This window comes from Neophocaena asiaeorientalis, unplaced genomic scaffold (genome assembly GCF_003031525.2).
Source record: "Neophocaena asiaeorientalis asiaeorientalis breed wild unplaced genomic scaffold, Neophocaena_asiaeorientalis_V1.1 scaffold45, whole genome shotgun sequence".
In the NCBI taxonomy this organism is placed as follows: domain Eukaryota; kingdom Metazoa; phylum Chordata; class Mammalia; order Artiodactyla; family Phocoenidae; genus Neophocaena; species Neophocaena asiaeorientalis.
In genome coordinates this window covers 1,516,012-1,537,346 of record NW_020174642.1, presented here as the reverse complement: position 1 = coordinate 1,537,346, position 21,335 = coordinate 1,516,012, and the positions used below count along the sequence as shown (strand labels likewise).

The 21,335-nt window shown below is 40.2% G+C and overlaps 1 protein-coding gene across 1 annotated transcript in view; it reads left to right on the top strand.

Moving 5' to 3' along the window:
• Positions 1–21,335, top strand: part of SYNJ1 (synaptojanin 1) — an 89,568-nt gene that overhangs the window by 60,930 nt on the left and 7,303 nt on the right. Inside the window, 10 exon segments of the mRNA XM_024758327.1 lie at positions 597–714; positions 814–1,029; positions 3,893–3,971; positions 8,219–8,381; positions 12,101–12,310; positions 13,637–13,666; positions 13,669–13,722; positions 17,568–17,638; positions 19,268–19,376; positions 19,637–19,830. Of these exon segments, the coding sequence (XP_024614095.1) occupies positions 597–714; positions 814–1,029; positions 3,893–3,971; positions 8,219–8,381; positions 12,101–12,310; positions 13,637–13,666; positions 13,669–13,722; positions 17,568–17,638; positions 19,268–19,376; positions 19,637–19,830 (1,244 nt within the window).

The following is a 21,335-nucleotide window of genomic DNA, read 5'->3' as shown; positions in this document are numbered from 1 at the left end:
GGACTTCTTCATTTAAGTGAACTAGTGCAAATTTTACAAGGAAGAAGGGAATGATACAAATATCAAATAAGGCGAGGAGGACTACTATTTTTTTTTCAACACAGGTTATCTAGAATAAAATAAATTCAATTTAAATATAAAACTTAAAAAAAAATTCTCAGACCTGCTTGTAATACTTTAATTTTTCAATTTGTTTTCTTTCAGTGATGTAGTGTCATACAAAGAGAAGCAGGGAAACATTTTTACGGAATTGTCAACTGAATGCTAATTAAGATTTCTAATTTGAATAACTCAAGTGGTTTGCAGATATTTTGAACTGCTACCTGTCTGTTCGGTTATTTTTGAAACACTCTCTGGTCACAGGCCTTTAAGTAGCCTCAGAGTAAAGGCTCATCTTAATTTTAACTAAGTAAAGCATAACATGATAACCTCACCAAGAAACCTTTTTAACTTAACGGTGTCTAGACTTCTTGCCTGTTAGCAAGTGTGTCTGGCTTCCCAGCCTCAGACAACTGAAGCCAGTGAAATGAACGAGCTCCACACGATTGGTCATGCTCAGGTGGCTTCTCCTATGTTTTGTTTTATTCTGACTGCAGCTGAAGATTTAGATCTCCTAAATGCTAGTTTTCAAGATGGAAGCAAAATCCTCTACACGTGGACTCCTGGCACTTTGCTGCACTACGGAAGGGCCGAGCTGAAGACTTCTGACCATAGGTTTAAACAGTCTCTGTATTCCTAATTGTGCTTGAAATTTATTTGAAATACATCCTTCCTTAAATGTTCCTAACACATCTTCCTTCCTTTATGCCTAAGGCCTGTCGTTGCCCTGATTGACATCGATATATTTGAAGTGGAAGCTGAAGAGAGGCAAAACATTTATAAAGAAGTAATTGCAGTTCAGGGTCCACCAGATGGTACGGTGTTGGTCTCAATCAAAAGTTCTCTACCAGAAAAGAATTTTTTCGATGATGCTTTGATTGATGAACTTCTGCAACAGTTTACAAATTTTGGTGAAGTTATACTCATAAGGTAAGTAAAATATTCATTGTCCAAAAGCAGCTCATGATTTGTAAATAATATTTTCTGTGTTAGAAATCACTTTATTTAGCATTTGAATAGCATATGAGTATTTGTATTTCCGAACTGAAGGCGAATCATACTATAGAAATATTATTCAAAGAGCTCACAGGTTTTGAAACTGGACTTGCTACTTAGAAAGTTTAAAGTTGAGTAGTAAAACTTCATATGAACAATTGATGACAAGAATAGGTGCACATTTAGATGTGTTCTCCCAGGATTCCTATACGTTATAACATGTAAGCCCTACAGAAGAATGAACATGTGATTGCTATTTCATTTTTTTAAGGAGTGACAGGAGTAAAGCGGAGTGACTTTTCTGCCCTCGGTTTAAGAAATTTGATGTTTTCTGTAATTTTAAGTCGTTTAATTTCCATCTGATGGAGGAGCAGCCCTGCCAGGTGAATAGTCAGGAGTCATTCTTTCCCGTCTTGGTTTCCATCACTGACTTAACCATCTGCCTTTTGCAGAACCAGATGCCTCTTGTGTGGTTTAAAAAAACGACCTATTCCAAATGCCCAGCAATCTTGAGAGACTGAATAACATGTATTGAATTCCGTAGGGAAGAGGTACTATCCAATTCCTTTCTGTGCTGTTCCTCTGTTTATTTAGGGATGTTTTATAGCTAGTTAGTGGGCAGATCTCTATATTAGGTGCTGTGGCAGAGCAGAGGACAAATGGAAGACCCAATTCCTGTTTGGAATCTAGGGAATATCAGCATGTGTGTAATGGCTTTCCTAGACGCTGCACAGAATACTCCACAGAAGGAAGATGGGATAGTTTCTTCTGGAGTGAGGAGCATGCCTGGGAAACCTTACTCTCCTTTCTGAGAGTAAATGGGAAAGTAGAGAGGAAATTGTATTTAGACTTAACCTGAAATCATTTGACAAAGATCTACCCCAAAGGTTTAAAATGAAACAAAAAATGTCTAGAGAGCTTAAGACTCTAGCAAGTACATGGTGAAATCTCCAGATGACAGTAAGCTTTGCCAAGTACAGAAATGCCAAACCACCGGGAGCATCACATGGACTGTGTGAGTGGGCAGCACAGTAGCAGATAAATGCCCTTTTGAGCAAGTTAAAATATTGCACTGGGCCAGAGAGAACCCAGAGTGTGCATAAGGGATGAAAGACTGATGCAGGAAAAGGACCTGTCTGCCTTTATCCTGGTCTCTAAAGAACTTGGTGTTAAATTGGAGCTGAAAACTTTCCCCAAAATGCTTGTTATCATTGGAAAAAGAATTGGTAACAAAACAAGGCATTATCCTAATATTATATGCTGTGCCTCCTCACCTGGAATATTCTGGTTGTTACACCTTAGACAACCAAGTTAGAATAGAAAAAGCAGACAATGAAAGTAAACAAGGACAGGACTACTGTCACTGGTAGGCTAAACTGATCATCACTTTTTGCTCTGGAATAAGGCAAACCATTAGGGAATGAGTGAAGTCTTCATATGTAAGTAAGAGATCCCCTGGAAATGTAGATGGGGCAAATTTAGATACTTATATTAATTGGGGGAAAAGTCTAGAAGCTTTTATCCTCGTGAGTGAAGAAAAGGAAGAAAATACAGCTTCTAAAAGGTCCTACATAAATCCATGGATATCAGAACCAGAATCTCTTGTTAAAGTTCAAAATGTATAGGGGGCACATTGCCACGTAAGAATAGGACCAAGAGATTAGCCCTGCCACATGGCCACAGACGCTTTGGTACCAGTATCAGAGAACAAATAGGGTTTGGCGTGGGGGAGACTGGTGCAGCGTAAATGCAGCCTGTTGATAGTGATTATAACCTTTGGAGGGTGGATCTGGCCCATTGCCAACGATTTGAAAAAGATCCCCTTCATAGTCTTTAGGTAGGAATGATGTCCCTGTGTCTTTCAAATGGCAGCATCCTGCAATTTAGTAACTTTATGCCAGAGAAATTGAGTCTCTTACCTATGTTTTGTGTGTGTGTGGGTATGTACGCATGTACATGTTTTACTGTCTCTCATCTGAAAAATCTGCAAGGATTTCTGAACTTGATTTATACAGTTGGGAGTAGTTCAACTGGTAAAATTGTTTCTGTAAATAAGACTGATAATGTTGTAATTTGTTTTCTTGTTTCATGATAACATTATTATGTATCAGTGACCATCTCCTTCAGAGCTTGTTCCAGTATCCTTTTTATTTTTCCTTTTGGGGGTTTCTTATTTCTTACTTCAAAACTATAAACTTAGAATGATAGCACAGGCCTTTGAAGTCATTTAAATGCCTGTCATTGAATAAAAACAAAGACCATAATCTAAGGCTCCTTGGGGCCAGTCTGATTGATTGATTGACTGATATCAATTTTTTTTTTTTTTTTTTGTGACAACTCCCTGTCTTCTTTCTTGGTCAAAGGAAATTTGCTTCAGGAAAGTCACTGAGACAGTGAAAATACATAATACTGGACTACAGGGTCAGGAGAATTGGGTCCTAGCCCTGTATTTTATTCTCGTAGGGTCACTTTGAACAAGCCACTTCACCTCTGGCCCTTTTTCTCCTTGTCCATGAAATGAAGGATTGGATTAGCAGGGATCACAATTGGAGGTCCACCGGTCCATTTCTTCTGGCAGGCTGTTTTATTAACAAAGTATTTGAAAGAAATTTGAATTTGAATGCTTTTAGGGAAAGAGTGCCCTCTCCAGGTCACCGCTGGCCCTGTTGCTCTCGCTCTTCCTTCCTGGCCTCTATAAGCCCTTGTTAATCGATAATCATTGGACTAGTCATTGGGCTAGTTATACCTTAGGTATTAATTATGGGTTTTTTATTGTTTGTTTTTCCCTTCCTTAAAGATTTGTAGAAGATAAAATGTGGGTTACATTTTTGGAGGGAAGCTCTGCCTTGAGTGTTCTGAGCCTGAATGGTAAAGAGGTAAGGTAGCATTTGTTGAGTCTAAACCATTCTGTAATTAAGTGTCTGAAGATTGTATTTTTAGAGACATGCAGCAAATTATCTAAATGTATTTCCAGTTCAGGAGGATAAAAGACCTAGTGTTGTGCTTTAATATTTATTATTTAGACTAGATTTCAGACTAATTTAGGATTATTTTGGTCCCACCCTAGAGATGTTAATCATTGATGTAGACTAAGAAGAAAACATGTTTACTACCAAATTTTATTTTATTATATTTTCTTATATAAAACTTTAAAATGTTTAATTGGAATAGATATTCTGGCTCACCTATATAGTAGAGAAGATTTCTAGCAAATGGAAGAAAATGCTTCACTTACAAGAAAACAAAGGAGGAATGTGCTCATTATTCCAAGGAACTTGTTTTATTGGCTTGGATTGTGGTACCCAGGTCCCTTTTTCAAGCGTAGGTAAAATAATTCCCGTAGATAACAAATCCATCCCATTGAGGCATTTTAGAAATTTGTAATTAGTGCAGATATTCCTAACCTACGATTTGAAATGTCATTGATTGTGGGAAACTTACATCAATGTCCTGGAATAGTTTTACTCCTGTAAAGTGTTCTGTCTATTAGTTTTTTCTGAATGCGTTTAGACAAATCCTATATATCTAAGTATATGGTCACTAGATAGGATGGACTAAAATCCAGGCCTAATTTCTCCAATGGCAGGCAACTCGGTAAAGATTTACCTGAGCTTCCTCTTCTGTTACATAACTTCTACTTCCTTGGAGAAAAAGATTTCCATATGTATATTGCTTTTGAAACAGATTTTGTAGGGTTTTGCTTGTTTTTCCCAAATGCATTAGTAATACGCTCATGCAAAAGTAAATTGAGAAACACAGAAAAGTATGAAGAAATAATAAAGACCACTTCTGGTCCTACCATTATAAAATAATTTTTCTTAACCTTCACATAGGCATATATATATATATTAAAACAAATGGGATTACATATACATGTTCATATATATTAACAAAAATGAGATATACATATCATGGACATCTTTCTATATGAACAAATATGTCATTTTTAATGACTGCATTTTAATTAAACATTAATTTAAAAATTAATTTTATTATGTGGATAAATACATAAATGTATTTAACCAAACTCCTATTAATAGACATCTAGGTTGTTTCCAACTTTTTTTTTTTAATTTATTTTATTTTTTAATTTTTGGCTGTGCTGGGTCTTTGTTTCTCTGCGAGGGCTTTCTCTAGTTGCGGCAAGCGGGGGCCACTCTTCATCGCGGTGCACGGCCCTCTCACTATCGCGGCCTCTCCTGTTGCGGAGCACAGGCTACAGACGCGCAGGCTCAGTAGTTGTGGCTCACGGGCCTAGTTGCTCCGTGGCATGTGGGATCCTCCCAGACCGGGGCTCGAACCCATGTCCCCTGCATTGGCAGGCAGATTCTCAACCACTGCGCCACCCGATAAGCCCCCTGGCAGGAGTTCTTTAGACCCAACCAAGTTGTCAATTACTTGCCGCACAGTCTTAATTTGGATGTTTGGTGGTCGTCTGGGTGGATCTTTTCAAGTCCAAAAAGATAGAGCAATAGGAGAATGAGAAAGACTGAGGGGGAAAAGCCTTGGCCTCAGTGCGCTTCTTCACGGCCAGAGAACTGCTCTCTGCCAGACCCTGCAGGCGACGTCAGCTGCCACTTAACGGGCTACTCGAATCTCCATGGCTCAGGATAAGGCCCAGCCACCCTTCAGAGGGGAGCCATAGCCCAACAGGCGGATTGAGATTATGGCCTTTGAGGCCCCGCATTGGGTGCCGGAAAAGATGTTGCAGGAAAGAGAGTGGGGTGCGAGAGGATGGTCACATCCCAAGTCATGTCTGAGTCCCTGGGATGGCCGCCAAGTGTGGGTTCTTGGCTTTGTGCAGGCAAGAATTCAAGAGCAAGACATAGTAAAGTGAAAGAAGGTTTATTCAGGGAGATACACACTCCATAGACAGAGTGGGGGCCATCTTGGAAGGCAAGAGGCTGTTTCCAACTTTTAATTACTAAAACCAGCATTCCAGGGAACCCCTGTGTACGCTCTAACTTTGAATGCTTAGCTATTATTCCTTAGGATAAATTCTTAAATGTAAATTTGCTACGACAAAGATATTAACATATTAAATGTTGATACTTGTTGGCTAACTGCTCTTCAGAAGGAATGTATCTAGTTGTATTATGCCTCAGATTACCTAACATCCAACATTCTAATCAGTATTGGATGTTTTTTAACTTTGACTGTCTGAAAAACTAGAAGTATGTCATTTCTGTGTTAAGATTTTGATTGCTAGTTCTTTTAATTCATTGGTCATTTTGTACTTCTCTGACGAGCTGTTTGTGACCTTAGCTCATTTTTCCCTTGGGGTACTATTCATCTTTTGAAGCTCCCTTGATGTTAATCCCTTTTCATAATACGCTGCAGATATTCTTCCCAGTTTGCCTTATGACTTTGTTGTGTCTTCACCATATGGAAATTACTGATCTTTAAACTTAGTTCTACCTTTGATATCTTAAAAAGCCCTTCCTTCTCCCATGGTGCTGTAAATATTTAAGAGCGGCTCTCAGTTTGGCATTCTTTGTCAGCTCTTATTCCCTTTCTGAATATTTCTTTTGTCTTTCCCCTGATCATTTTCCTTGTTTGTTTTTTTCCTCCCTTTTCAGCTCTGTTCCTCACCCTCAAGTATAGTCATGTATGTTATGCTCTTAGAAAGGACCCACCCTTAGCTCCCTTAAAAGATTTTCAAAATTCTGAAAAAATAATGTTTTGAGAAAGTGCATAATAATGTTTGATTTATCCTTTTGAAAGTTAGACATTTCCAAACCTCTGGTCTATCTTTGTTAGTACCACTGTTCCAGCCTGAAATCTTCTAGACACAAGATCAATAGGAACACTTCCGATCCAGGGGAGAATCTGGAAAAAGTATATAGCGTAAGCAGGACAAACCTGAAGGATGACCTTCTTAAGCATCTTCTTTTCTGTTGTCTAAATTTCTTTCTTTTCATTTGGCTCTGATCTCTGCCAAGTGGATATTCTTGATGAAGTGCCTCTTAAATGGCCATTATAGTGACTGAGGCTTAAGAATACTTGTTAGTATTCTTTGGTGAATATATAAAGAATGCTGTTGACTTTAAAAAGTAACAAATGGCATATGAAGCCTGTTGCCAAGTTCTGAAATTTAATTGATTTGGTCTAATAAGTGAGTAAAGAATTATTAGTTCTTAGGACTCTGACTTCAAAGCTCAGGGTGGACACTAAATTCCTATTAAACACGGCTGTGCTGTTCAGGCCAGCAGCTTTCAACCTCTCCAGCCTATGCCTTCAAAGAATTCTAATGTCAATAGCACGTAAGGAAAGTATTTTTTTTAATACATCCACAGGACAGTGTAACTTGATTATAATATGTTGGTTGTTTTAGATTATACTTTTGTCTAAAAGCTTCCCACATTTATAGGAAAGGCAGGGTGCCAGTTTCACAGATACCAGTCTTTCTGTTTTCAGAATGATTAACTTTCGTTGAAGATTTAAAATGGTCTTAAATTCTCTCAATATTCTTCTGACGTTTGAAATGCTGAAACTACTTTGACAGTATAGCACCTTTCAAGACCATTACACCAAGTTAGGAAGGCCCAAATGAACAGGGAAATTATTTTAAGGATTTTCTACTGTCCTTTCTTTAGTTGTCTCATGTAGGAACAATTATTTAATCTGTGAATCAAAATCATAGGAGGTATAAAATTCTGTAGTAGAGTTGTCAGTGAATTTATATCTGGCCAGGGAAAGATACTTACTGCAGCAAAGGAAACTTAAATCTGTGTGCATCCTAAGAAAGAAGACCTGAGATTTAGCAACACAGGCTTTTAAAGGGAGGGTTGGGGACATTTGAAACTAGTTAAGGGAATTCCCAGGTTAGGACTATGTGCTTCCACTGCAGGGGGGGGTCCGGGTTCGATCCCTGGTTGGGGAACTAAGATTCTGCCAGCCGCGTGGAGCGGCCAAAAAAAAAAAACCCCAAAACCAAAACCCAACCAAAACAAAACAAAAAATTAGTTAAGAATACAGTATATGTGAAATGGTTATGTTGAATTGAGTCCAGCTGAATGAAGCCTGTACTGTTGTCGTAGTATGACTGAGGCAGGCACTGTAGTCCAAGATAGTGAATTTTCATGCAATGAATTTTTATTTTATATCTCTTTTACTCAACTAGTTATTGGGTCGGACTATAACTATTACTTTAAAGAGCCCAGACTGGATCAAAACTTTGGAAGAAGAAATGAGTTTAGAGAAAATCAGCGTCCCCTTGCCGTCCTCAACAAGCTCCACCCTGCTGGGTGAAGACGCGGAGGTTGCGGCCGACTTCGATATGGAAGGTCTGCTTGTTGAACACATTTACTGCTGTCCTTCAAGGTGTTTCCTTCCCATCAGTAACGTCTCAGTCTCCAAGTTTATCCTTCTCTTCCTTCTTGTAACACTGAGAGCAATATTAACGAGATTTTGTTTTGCATCGTATTGTGAGTCTTTTCCTTTTACCCAGACTTAAATGTATTTGCCATTCTGCCATGCAAAGGTCAAGACCTTTCCAAATGTTAGTTTATGTCCTTGTGTCGTAAGAGCACAAAGTGGTATTTTTGGTGTGTGGTTTTGTCCCCCTAATTGTAGTTAAGGTAGAAAAGTAGAAGCTCAGTGTGCCGAAATGGGTTCAGAATAATTACTACAAAAGAAGATATGTTGCTTTCTTTTTTAAAAAATTTATTGAAGTATAGTTGACTTTACAGTGTTGTATTAATTTATGCTGTACAGCAGTGATTCAGTTACACACACACACACACACACACACACACATACACATATATACATACATACATTCTTTTTCATATTCTTTTCCATTATGGTTTATCACGATATTGAATATAGTCCTCCCCCTTGGCAACCACAAGTCTTCTCAAAAGAGGATATATTTCAAAGTAATTTTAAAAGATTCTCAAAGTGGCTAGGAACACATGCATTTGAAACTGAACCCAGCCATATAAATGTAATCATTTCAAGTTTGGAGTTCAGGACAGATGATCTCGATATAGTAATTTCCTTAAATGTGATTAAGAAATGCATTTGCTTTTTAATGCTATATACGTGCTATATTATTTTAGCATATTTTCCATTAAGATGCATACCTTAGTTTATAAAATGACAATGCATCATATTGTGATACCCTGTATGTCTAGATAATGCATTTAAGAGTTGAACACCTCAGAAGATCATCTCACTTTCACATTTCACTGTTCATTTGTTTACTTGGTCCACACGTTTATGTAGTACCTTTCATGTGCCAGGTCCATGCTAGGTGCTGTAAATTCAACAGATGTCATCCTTGCTCTCCCCAAGCTCACAGCTCAGTTGGTGTTACAAACAAGTAAGCAGGCAGTTGTAATCACGTGACATCAATGCACTGGTGAACGATGCTGCAGTAGTTCATGGGGCAGCTGCCTGACCTCGAGTTGGGAAGTCGGGAGAGTTCTACCAGAGAAACTGAAATTGAGAGTCTGAAGACTGAGTGAGAATTAGATCAAAGAGGATAGAAAGGTGTGAACCAGGAAGAAGGAATGTGCGGAGACCTCAGGACAAAAAGGATCTAAGTAGACGATGCAAGTATGCTTGTGCAGGAGGAGTGGGTGTGGATGGGAGGTGGATTTGGTTTTGAATATGTTGAGTCTGAGGTGTCTTATAGGGTCCATCAGGCCCAGATGTAGGCTGTGGTGTGTGGGCCTGGCACTCAGCAGAGAGCTCTGGGCCCACCAGGCAGCTCTGATGACAGTTTAAGGCCATGCGTTTTTTTTTTTTGTTTTTTTTTTCTTTGCGGTACGCGGGCCTCTCACTGTTGTGGCCTCTCCCGTCGCGGAGTACAGGCTCCGGATGCGCAGGCTCAGCAGCCATGGCTCACGGGCCTAGCCGCTCCGCGGCACGTGGGATCTCCCGGACCGGGGCACGAACCCGTGTCCCCTGCATCGGCAGGCGGACTCTCAACCACTGCGCCACCAGGGAAGCCCGGCCATGCGTTTTTATTAGCTTGGCCAGGAGGATGAGATAGAGATGGGAGAGGACTGGTCCTGGGATCAAACAGAAATGCAGACTTCAAGGACAGGCAGAAGAAGGCTGCCCATAAAAGGAAAATGAGAAGAAAGAACCAGAAATGTCAAAGAGCCAGGAGAATATAGCAGCTTAAAAATCAAGGAAAGAGAAGATAACAAGGGAGAGTGGTCTGTGGCAAGAAGGAGAAGTGAGCACCGCAGCCTGCCCTTTGGGTTTAGTCCCGGGGAGGAGGCTGTTGGTGACATTCAGGAGAGTGATTTCAGTGGAGTGAAGAAGGCGGATGGTGGTAAATCGGGGTGTGGATGCAAGGCGAAGACGTGCAGAGAGTGTCTGTAGGCAACTCTTTACAGAAGTTTGGCTAAGGCGGGGGAAAGGGAGAGGAAGGCAGCTGCTCCAGGGAGTGTTATTTTGAAATGGGGACGCTTGAGAACGCTTAGTGCTGATGGAAAGGGCTGACGCCACTGGGGAGGGGCAGGGCAGAATGAGTGGCAGAACACGGTCCCTGGGAAAACGGGGGTGGGCAGAACCCCACTGTTTCCATCCACAAATACCTGAGTGCCAACCACGTGGTTAGGCTCCAGTTGGGGGCCAGGTTGTTGAAGAGAGTGGGTCCCATCTTAAGACTTCCCTTTTCTCTGTGAAGTTTAAGGAGTGGGGCAACTCATGGTTTCAGGAGAATTGAGAAGGTTCAAGATAAAGCTCCTGAGAAGGGGTCAGAGGGAGAGCCGGCCAGGAAATTGTGGAATTACCAGGCAGCCCTGGGAGCCCAGATGAGGCTGAAAACCACAAAGTTAACATGGCTTCAGTCATCGGGGCCACGCGGTTGTCTCTGGCTGCAGCACCCAGCAGCCCAGGTGCGCAGTTATGGAGAGGTTGGACAGTGGAGTTGATGCAGGCGCGATGGAAGAATAGTGCAGGAGGGGAACGGCCGAGGTGAGGAACCAGAGGACGCGAAGACAGGTGCAGAGACACAAAATCAAAGGCCTGGATCCTGGTGAAGTCAAAAGAGGAAAGAGTAACTGAGGGCGAGAGTGGAAGTCTGGGAAGTGGTGGTCAGAGGGCAGTGTTCTGAGTTCACTGTTTCAGAGGCACTGCAGTTCCAAGGGGCATATGTGTCAGGAGTGGAGGAGAGCGTCAGCAGGGAAAAGACATCAGGTTGTTGATGGGCTGACCACATGGACTTCAATGTCGCCCAGAAAGATGGCAGGACCCAACTTACCAGCTTGCTCTCTCCTTAGTCCTCAATGAATGGGTTCAAGAGACCAGAAGGATGGAGGTTGGAGATTATGGCAGCAAGCGGGTGTTGAGGGTGCTACATAAATTCGTGATGGCACAGCCTCAAAGAAATAGGCCTTTTTGTTCAGGCTTGGAAGATTGAGTTCTGCAATTGGAATTGGGTTGCAAGGGGCACCCTGACCCCACTTTCCAACCCTAAGGAAAGAGGAGGTGAGGAGACCTCAGGGGAGAACCAACTCCCCCCTGTTGTGTATATGTCAGGTTGGGGGAGTCCAGGGGACAGAGTAGCGAGGAGACTTCTGGGGAAGGTGTGTGACTGCGTGAGAGCCTGTCTACTGCGAGGGCAGGACGTGAGTTGAGGGCACTGGGGAGCGGGCAGTTCCATTGGCGAGAAGGAAGGTTTGGAGGGAGAGCATTAAGCTTCCAAGTCAGCCAGCACCGAGACAGCTGCTCAGTGGAATATTGAAAGCTCTGGAGCCAACCCAGCTCCAGCTGTTAGTCACCACCGGCCTCCTGTTGCTCTGAAACAGAAGACTGTCCTCAATTACATTTCCTATAAGAGCGTTTGCACTAATTCCACTTTTATATGTATAAAATTATTATATATGCCCACATGCTTAACCTATATATGTTTGCAGTGTCGTAATGTTGAACGTGTTTATTTTATGTATATAACCCCTTAAAGCCTAGATTGGTGAAAAAAATCTCTGAGAAAGTTAACCTGGTGGTAACTTGGCTGACCTTGGCTGACCTTGCACTTTCTCAGGTGATGTTGATGACTACAGTGCTGAGGTAGAGGAAATCCTTCCTCAGCATCTCCAGCCATCTTCCAGTTCTGGCCTTGGCACTTCCCCAAGTTCTTCACCCCGGACCAGTCCCTGCCAGTCACCTACCATATCAGAGGGGCCTGTGCCTTCCCTTCCCGTGAGACCAAGTCGAGCTCCATCAAGAACACCCGGGCACCCAGCTTCACAAAGTGTGTATTTTACTTAAAGTTTTGTATGACTTTCCCTGGCTGATGCATTTGATTTTAGACGGTTAAACCTCTGATGCCTTTGCCTCTCCTTTGGAGACCCATTTTTGTTTTAACTTTCATATCCATAGGCTGAAGTGTAGCATGTTTTCTGTGTATACAAAAGAGGAAACTTCGCAGATGGTAAGCCCTAAATGGAAAGGATACTCATCACTGCCACTAGATGAGAATTTTTCTTAGTTCTTTTTCTATGTGGCCAGGCTTGTCCATGTCTTATCATTGATGATTTTCTATCGTTATAGTCAGGACCCATAACTATTCGGGCTTAACTATCTATCTGTACATCACCTAAATTATAATATGAAGCAGAAAGAGACAAGATATATTTTTTGAATTCAACTTGATAGTCATGACTTCTCCAAAGTTGGAAGATTTGTCTCTGGAGGTTGTTACGTTACATGGTTTAGTCACTGTTCCATGCTAACCAATGTCTTCAGAAAATACCTTCCATTTCCTAAACTTCTCTAGCTCGTCCATGCTACTCTTAGAGGACTGGCTTCATTCAATAAATTCAAGATAAGCCAGGGTATAGAGAGAAGAGACACCCTTTTCTTTTTCTTCTCTCTATTGGCCAGTACACTGCAAATGACTTAACTCACACAGTACTTCATGCCATCTTTTTTTTTTAAATAATATAACCACTGTCTCTTTTTTTTTTTTTTTTTTGGGTGCGTCGGATCTTCGTTGTTGTGCACGGGCTTTCTCTAGTTGCAGCAAGCAGGGGCTATTCTTCTTCTTTGTGGTGCGCGGGCTTCTCATTGCGGTGGCTTCTCTTGTTGTGGAGCACGGGCTCTAGGCACACGGGTTTCAGTAGTTGCGGCTCGTGGGCTCGGTAGTTGCGGCTCGTGGGCTCTGGAGCGCAGGCTCAGTAGTTGTGGTGTACGGGCTTAGTTGCTCCACGGCACATGGGATCTTCCTGGACCAGGACTCGAGCCCGTGTCCCCTGCATTGGCATGCTGATTCTTAACCACTGCACCACCAGGGAAGCCCCCTTTGTGCTGTCTTAATAGGGCCGCTCGATAAATCCCCTTCAGCACCTGGGGCCTGGGTAAGAAGTCCACAGAGAGCTAGCCTGATTGCTCTCATGGTACCAAAGGGTAATGTAGTAGCAGAACTGCTTATGTTATTGATATCAGAAATGTGTGACATTACACTGTAGTACAAATTTAGAAAATTAGCAAAATAATTTATCATACGCGTATAGAAAGTACCTTTGTGCTCACATCCACTTGGAACGTGATCCTCTTACCTCAGGTACTTTTTCGGTAGGTTCTCCTGTTGACACTCAGTCCCTGGAGCCCAAGCGGCCCCCCCCTCCCCGCCCGGTCCCCCACAAAGACCGCCTCCGCCTGCAGGTAACAAACCATTTTATTTCCATTTTTGCTCGATTTAAAATCTCCCTCCACTCTGTTTAAAAATGTTTTGCATGTTTCGAACTTCTAGCTTCTAGATTTTACTATTTTTCTATCACTGGTGCTACTTCCTCAGTTTTTCTCTAAAAAACGTGGTGGGTGTGACAGAACAGGGAAAAATATTGTTTCTCAACTAGATTCCTGTAACATGTTTTCAGAGCTGACCTTTTACAAGTGTGAAAGAAGGGTTTGTTTTGTTTTTGCTAATGGGGTTGTACTGATTTCTATAAAATGCATGATTAGAACTGAAGAACATACATATACTTATTTACTATAAAGTTTATATATTTGTTTAAATGTTCTTTTAAAATAAGTATAATGTTGTTTCTGTTTAGAAGCATTTGCATTACATAATAGCTTTTTTATAGCATCAAGACATGAATATGTGGTTTCTACATGATATTTGACATCATGAATACTACAGTAAATCTTTGACATTTCAGTTCTTTATTTAATGTCGTTTCCTTTCTGCTGCACATTCTCTTATGAACCATAAGGGGCTAGGAGTCCTGCACCTGCTAGAAAAGAATTTGGAGGTAACCGTTTATATTTGTTGTAATGTATGGATCTTGGTTCATTATTTTTGGAGTTTGATTCCTATAACTGAAAGACATTTTAGGTTTGTTTGATAAAAGTCAAAATGAGTGACATTTATATGCCAACTTAAAAATAGCTCCAAACTTCCATTATATTCCTGTTAAGTAAAAGATTAGAGCTTGCTTTTATTAGTGAATAAAATTAACAAGAGCTTCCATTTCCCAGATAGAGGTGAGTTACTCATCAAGGCCTGATATACTTTTTCTTAACAAATACAGTCAGTTTGGTTACAAAGATTTAATTCCCCCAAATCATACTACTTTCAAAAGTGATTCAGGCACAATGAGTATAGAATGTTTCCCAAGTATTTGATTATATTAGATTGTATTTGAGCTCTAGTACATTCCCTTGCCAGTAGCCTGTGGATTAGCAAAGTGTCCTAGAAATGCAATTTAAAATAATTATCTGAAATACAGCTTTCATTTTGCATGGCTTTATCATAACTTGTCATAACATTCATGCCTCATTTTTAAAATGTAAGAACAATTTTCTTTTATATATTTCAATAAGGAAATTCTTACTAACACATGGGTCACTTTTTGTTAAAAGTGTAGTTTACTTGGTTTACATGAAAACTTTCACAGAGCGTAGTTGGAGGTATACATTTGACAAGCTTATTTAATCTAATTCTCAGGAAAGGCTGAGGCAATATTTCTCAGTCCCACAGAAGAGCTTTTACAAATCCAGTTTTAATATCATTAAGGCTCACTATACACTTGCAGTTGGTCTTTCTACTCTAGCTGCCTAAGGACATTGCGGACTGGCTCGTGTGTTGTTACAGATTGACTTTGCTGTGTGTAGATTTTAATGACTTTGTATAATAAGGGTAGCAAAGTTATTTCAGCACTGTGGCCTCTGCAAGATACTGCTGGAGTATAACTTTTCCGTTGACTTACAGAAAACATTAATTTTTCCCGTTTCAAACTTGTGCTTTTATTTATAGTTATAATAGACTTGTATTTATTTTCTCCTTTAATTAGGAAAACAATCTATAGAAAATAAGTTGCTAAATAAATTTGTGAAAAGTTATACATGTTAGCAACTCAGTGGCTTACTTAGAAATCTGATTTAATTTTTAAAAATCGCTTCTCTTCACAATTCTTTTGTAGGCAATGTTTGCAGTGTATTTTTTTAACCCTATAAACCAATAACTGCTTGAAGGCAATAAGCTGAGAGAAAGTAATTACAGTACTTTTAGGTTTTTTTTTTTTAAATAATGTATCAAAAACTAACTTCTAAGAGACTAATATAGTCTCAGAGATTTCATATGAAATTGGAACTTTAAGATTTTTGTTCCTTTTTGACTGGTAAATATTGGAGCTTTTATGAGTGATTTAACTCTGAATGTAAAGAATGAGATGATCATAGAGCAAAGGCTTTCATGACACATATTTTTCAATTCCTTACTGCGAGTAATGTCAGATGTAAAAAGCAAACTGTCCTTCTCTTTCATTCTGACTGTGGAAAGGGCCAGACTCAGGTTTGGGCCAGGCACCTAAAGTCACTTTGGTTTGTATTGATATCTTTGAAGAAATTTAAACCAGTGAAAGAAATTTTTTGCAAAAGTAAGCTTAACTCGGAAATTGTTTTGTGTGCCTGCCTTTCATTCTGTGTGCTACAGGCCCTGAACAATATACAGCTTCTGTTCTTTCTCTAAAAAGGTATTGGAGCCCCTCCCAGTCCTGGGGTAGCTAGGCGAGAGATGGAAGGTAACAAGACTTTTGCATCATAGAAATGGATCTCTCGTTTTATTTCTAAATGTCAGCCCCTCCAGTGTTCAAAGGCATACCAAATCTTTTCTTGGTCCAACTGTAAACTCCCCCTCCCATCCTTCTGTATACCTTGTAACTTGGTATTTTTTTTCTCTTTCCATTCTGTGTTGTATATAGTTTCTAATGGATGTCCATTTAATTTCCGCACAGTTCTCATGTTGTTTTGCACTCTGTGTTGTATATATTTCATATATCCTTTGGATGTGAAATTATTGTACAATGTTATTTTAAGAAGAATGCCTTCAAAATTCTTTTCAGAATAAGTCAAATGTTTAGAAATGTACTCTACTAACTCTGGAGTTTTAAAAATTAATAATTGTAATTAAACCTTATTAATTTAATTGTAATTAAACCTTATTAATTCAGGTCCAAGAATATAGTGTTTTTCGGATGATTTCAGATAACAGAAATGTTTTAATGTATAATGACGCTGAACTAAATTTGCTTAAAAGGCTATAAAAACTAGAAGCCATCCATTAAGATTATAGTTCTTAAAAAGCTGATGGATTTCATAGAACAATCACACTTGAATTTCCTTTCAAAAAGAATAAATATGAGATGCAGGCCTCAAGAGTGTCCCCTTAACTCCTTTTGGCCCCAAAAGTAGTTTATTTCATTTCATCCTTTTACTACATTTCTAATGAGTTTGAACCGTAGTTTAACATTGTCTTGCATAAGGCAGATATTTGGTAATAAGATGTGCCCGTCTTCTACCTTCATCATAGGATTTTGCTATAGAAATCCCAAAGATCTCATCGTGAGATTCCTTTATCCATAATGACATCTACAGCGTGAAGCCCTGAAACAGTGCCATTAGGTGCCTCTGTGTGACTCGGAAGATGTAGTGCTGTCTGTTTGCTCCGGAGCTGTTTGTCCACCAAGCTCTGGGAAACAGTGGGGCTGCATCTTGTGACCATCCCCCTAAGCTGACCGTGTGTTTTCAAGGTTCACAGGAGAGAGCTCTGTTGGGAAAGTCACCTTAAAAGTGACCTTCTGAATGAGGTATCAGACCAAGTGCTAAGCTGGCTCCCATGAGTGTCACTCTCAGTATCCTAATTTTTCTCTTTTTGGGGATATTTCCTTCAGAGCTGATAATACGCTTCCTTCGTCATTATCTAAAGCAAAGTACTTTTGTTTCCATCTCATGCCCCCATTTCTGCTGGTAATGAAACAGAACAGCCAGCCAATGTTATGCAATATGGCTTGATTGTTTACTTATGACTAATTTTTTTTTCCTTCCTGCTTCAAAGCACCCAAAAGCCCTGGAACGACACGGAAAGATAATATAGGTAAAAACACTTGAATTCAGCTTAACCTTAAAACTGGACCGTGAATAGACACTTGGGATATAAGTAATGGTTTCTTGTTTCTTTCTTTTCTAAAAAAACTGAAATACATGGTGCGATGTCTTTGTTCCAGGACGCAATCAGCCTTCACCTCAAGCAGGACTCACAGGCCCAGGACCTGCTGGATACAGTACAGCCAGGCCGGTAGGCAGCACCTCGCTTGGGAGCCAGGAGGTCTAGGTTCTAGGTCCCAATTTGCTGCGAATGAAATGCGTTATCTTGAAGAAATCATGGGGCCCATTAAGGCCCCAGTTTCCTCAACTCTAAAATGGGGAATTGCACTTGGCACTCTCCAAGGTACCTTTCAACACTAAGAGTATTTTAACATCCTCTTCAAAAGTAACTAAACATACTTCCTTATTTGAATAAAAGTGATACAATTAAGTAGTTACAGTCGCTACATAAATATCTTAGAATCTCTATATGTGGAAGTGATGTTTTGGGGCAACTTTTTATATTATCTGAGTAATTCTTCAATCAGAAGGATTTTATAATTAGATTTCAGAAAACCCATTTATGATAGTCAGTCAACTAAAACTGGTCCTAAAGGTATTAAAAGCAGGAGAGCAGGTGGCATTGCAGTGCCTTTCCCTGTGTTGTGAATCTGTGGTTTTCTGCGTGTTTATCAGTGTTCTCTTATACACAGAATTATCCTCTTATTCACCGAAGTGAAAATTTTCTCTGGGATAGAACAAGTAACTTAAAGGGAAAAAAAAGAAAGAAAGAAAACAGAAACCAGGATCAGTCTAGGGGGGCCAGCTGAAGAGTAAGAAGTGGGAACTGTGACTGTAACTGGAAATTAAGAAACTTCTGCTAATGAAACTACTTCTAATTTCTAAGGAATCCTCATAAGATTTATAAGATAGAAATACTTCGTTCTTTCTCTTGTAGCTTTCTACTTAACATCCAACCTAAAGGCCTTTTTCTATATATAACATCACACTCCAAAGTAAAATGTCTGTGGAGTATACCTAAAGAGCCATTACCCACTTTCGTTTTTTCCAAAGAAGGGGAAATTGCTATCCATTGATTCTGCCACTTCCCACAAAGTACTTTCTTTATTTAATACTGTAAGAATAGGGAAGGAAAGTCAGAATTTTGTGAGATAACATTCATAACTTTTGCTTAAAATAAGGAGTATTGGGGGCTTAAAGTCTTCAGCAAACGTGTGAAAATAGAAAAGACACTTTTCACCAGTGTGTCTTCCAGTGTATTTATTTTAGCATATCGAGTAAGCCACTCAAGAGGTTTTACATCTGTGTTTTAAAAAAAAGACCTCGGCATGGTTTTCCATAAGCTACTTAGTTACACAGTGTATGTCCCTCTCCACGTCCTCGTGACCTGTAATACCATCCCTGTCGCCCATTAAGGCAGCATCGCACAGGATGAAGAGCACGGCCCTGCAGCGGGTCAGACCTGACTCTGGCTCCTGGCTCTACTTTCTAGCTCTGTGGCTTTGGGAAAGTTGTATACATTTCTTCATCTTCATTTATAATAGAGATGATAAAAGAATACCTACCTCTGAGGGCCATTTGGACAATGAAATGGAAATGCCTACACAGTGCTTAATTAACACAGCACCTGGCACATAGTAAACAGTGGAAAATAAAAAGGAAGATTTTTAAAACTTATGACGATGTGGCTATAAATAGAGAGCCATTAAAATGACAAGAGGCTGAGGAAATGACATGAGATGCAAAAGCAAATATTTTCACCAAATCTTATCTGTTGAAAATAAGTAAATATCTCAATGGTTACGTTTTCCATTTTCAGATTATTCCACCCCGTGCTGGGGTGATCAGCGCCCCCCAGAGCCATGCTCGGGTGTCTGCTGGAAGACTGACTCCTGAAAGCCAAAGCAAACCATCAGAAGTACTGAAAGGTAGGCCCTGTATTAGAAACAGCAGTGCCGTTCTGTATTCTTTTCCCTTTTTCTTTTTCTTTTCCTTTCTGCGGTCTCTCGCTGTTTACAACTTACTCGAATTGGGATAGCCTTGTGTCTTTCTTTATGCTACAAGAAATGAGGCTGCTTGGGGCCAGGGGTGGGCGGGACAGGGGCTAGAATCCCTTACATTTCACTAAAGGAAGGATAAAAAGTGGTTTTCTAGAAAACACCTAACATCTGGAAATGACTTTTTTTAGGGCCGGCTCTTCTTCCTGAACCACTGAAGCCTCAGGCCGCCCCTCCTGTGCAGCCTTCTCTGGCCCCGCCGGTTCAGCAGATGCGGGAGCCTCTTGTCCCGGTGGCCACACCTATGCCTCAGTCTGCCCCGCAGCCGCCCCCTCGGAGCAGGTCGTCCCACAGCTTGCCTTCTGAGCCTTCAGTGCAGCCGCAGGTAAGTCCTGCCAGCCGGCAGAAGATCATCTGGACGCTTCTGTGAGGGTTTTGGCTTATTTTTTGTTTTGTTTTATTTTTCTTCTTTTACTGAGGTATATTTGATGCCTTTGGTATAGTCTTCGAACATACTTATTTTAATTATTAGCTTAAGAAATAAATATGAGATTCACTTTTAACAAATGTTTGTCTTTTGGTAGACAAACATTTAATCGCATGTTCAGATATGACTTTAACGGGCGAATGTCATTGGACATCTCAAACCAGTCACACAACAGATGCATGGTTTGGCTGTTTGAGGTTTGGGGTTTCTGTCTGTTTGTCTAACCTGTGGCCTGGATCAAGGGTTCTCAGAGAGTGACCCTAGATTAGGGATCTTTAAGGAATTCCAAGCAGCTCCCAGGCTGTTTTGTCTTGTTAATGTTAAAAGTGTTGGTGACTTTCTGGTTTTTTAATGCATAATTTACTTTGAATAGTTAATGAATTAGGATGGACAATAATAATTTATTTTCTTATTGCTCACAGTTAGTAATTTTGGCTTTTACATCGTGGAGAGAGAGGCAGTCAGATCACTCCTGACCGCTGGCAGTCGAGTTAATTTCCAGTAGCGCTCTTATTCCTCCTGATGCCACACAGCTAGCTCTTTTCCGTGGTGGAGCCGGCACTGGGCTTCCTCAGGGATCTCTAGCAGTTTCAGACACTATTGGATCAGTTTAGAAGTTTTGGGCGTGCAGCAGCAGGCTTATTCACCAAAGTGAAAACGATCAAAATAATGTTATCTCATGAGTGTGACACAGAAAACAGCGCCATTGCACTCTTGAGGATGCTGAAGATGTATAATAATTGTAGGAATCCTTCCAACAATAAATAGCTATTATTTTCTCTCTGCCAATCGGCTTTTAGTGCATCATGAATTTTTCTTCTCATCTTCTTGTGAGGTGTACTATTGTATTTTTTTTTTAATGTAATTGGAGGGCAAGAAACTTTCAAAGTAGCCGTATCTTAGAGCTTTGTATTGCTGTTTTAGGACAGAAAGTGATCATGAGTTTCATAGTAAAAGTGAACCCTGATTCCTAAAACTCTATAAATGTTTTCAGTATTGAAAGTAGGTATGGTACTCTGAACAACTTCAGAAAGGACACACTTCAAGTAAGGTTGCAATTCTCAGTAGAAAGTCATCTATGACACAGAAGTACTACAGGATGAGTATTCCAATGACTGCCATGTGTCATTTTCTTAGGTCATTTTTCAGCTTGTTTTGCTTTCTGATTTTCATTGGAATGGGTGCGGTAATTTGGTGACAGACAGCAAGCCCATGCTTTGTGTGTGGCTCAGTAGATTGTGTTCTTGACTCTTGTATTCTGTTCATCAAAACTATGAAAGATGTTTGTTTTAAACCTTCTTTTTGCCTCAATCACCGATACCAAATTCCTCTGCACATTATATACACAGACACACTTTTCTTTTGGGGGAGTGGGGTCTTGTTCATGTCTTTGTGAAGGATCA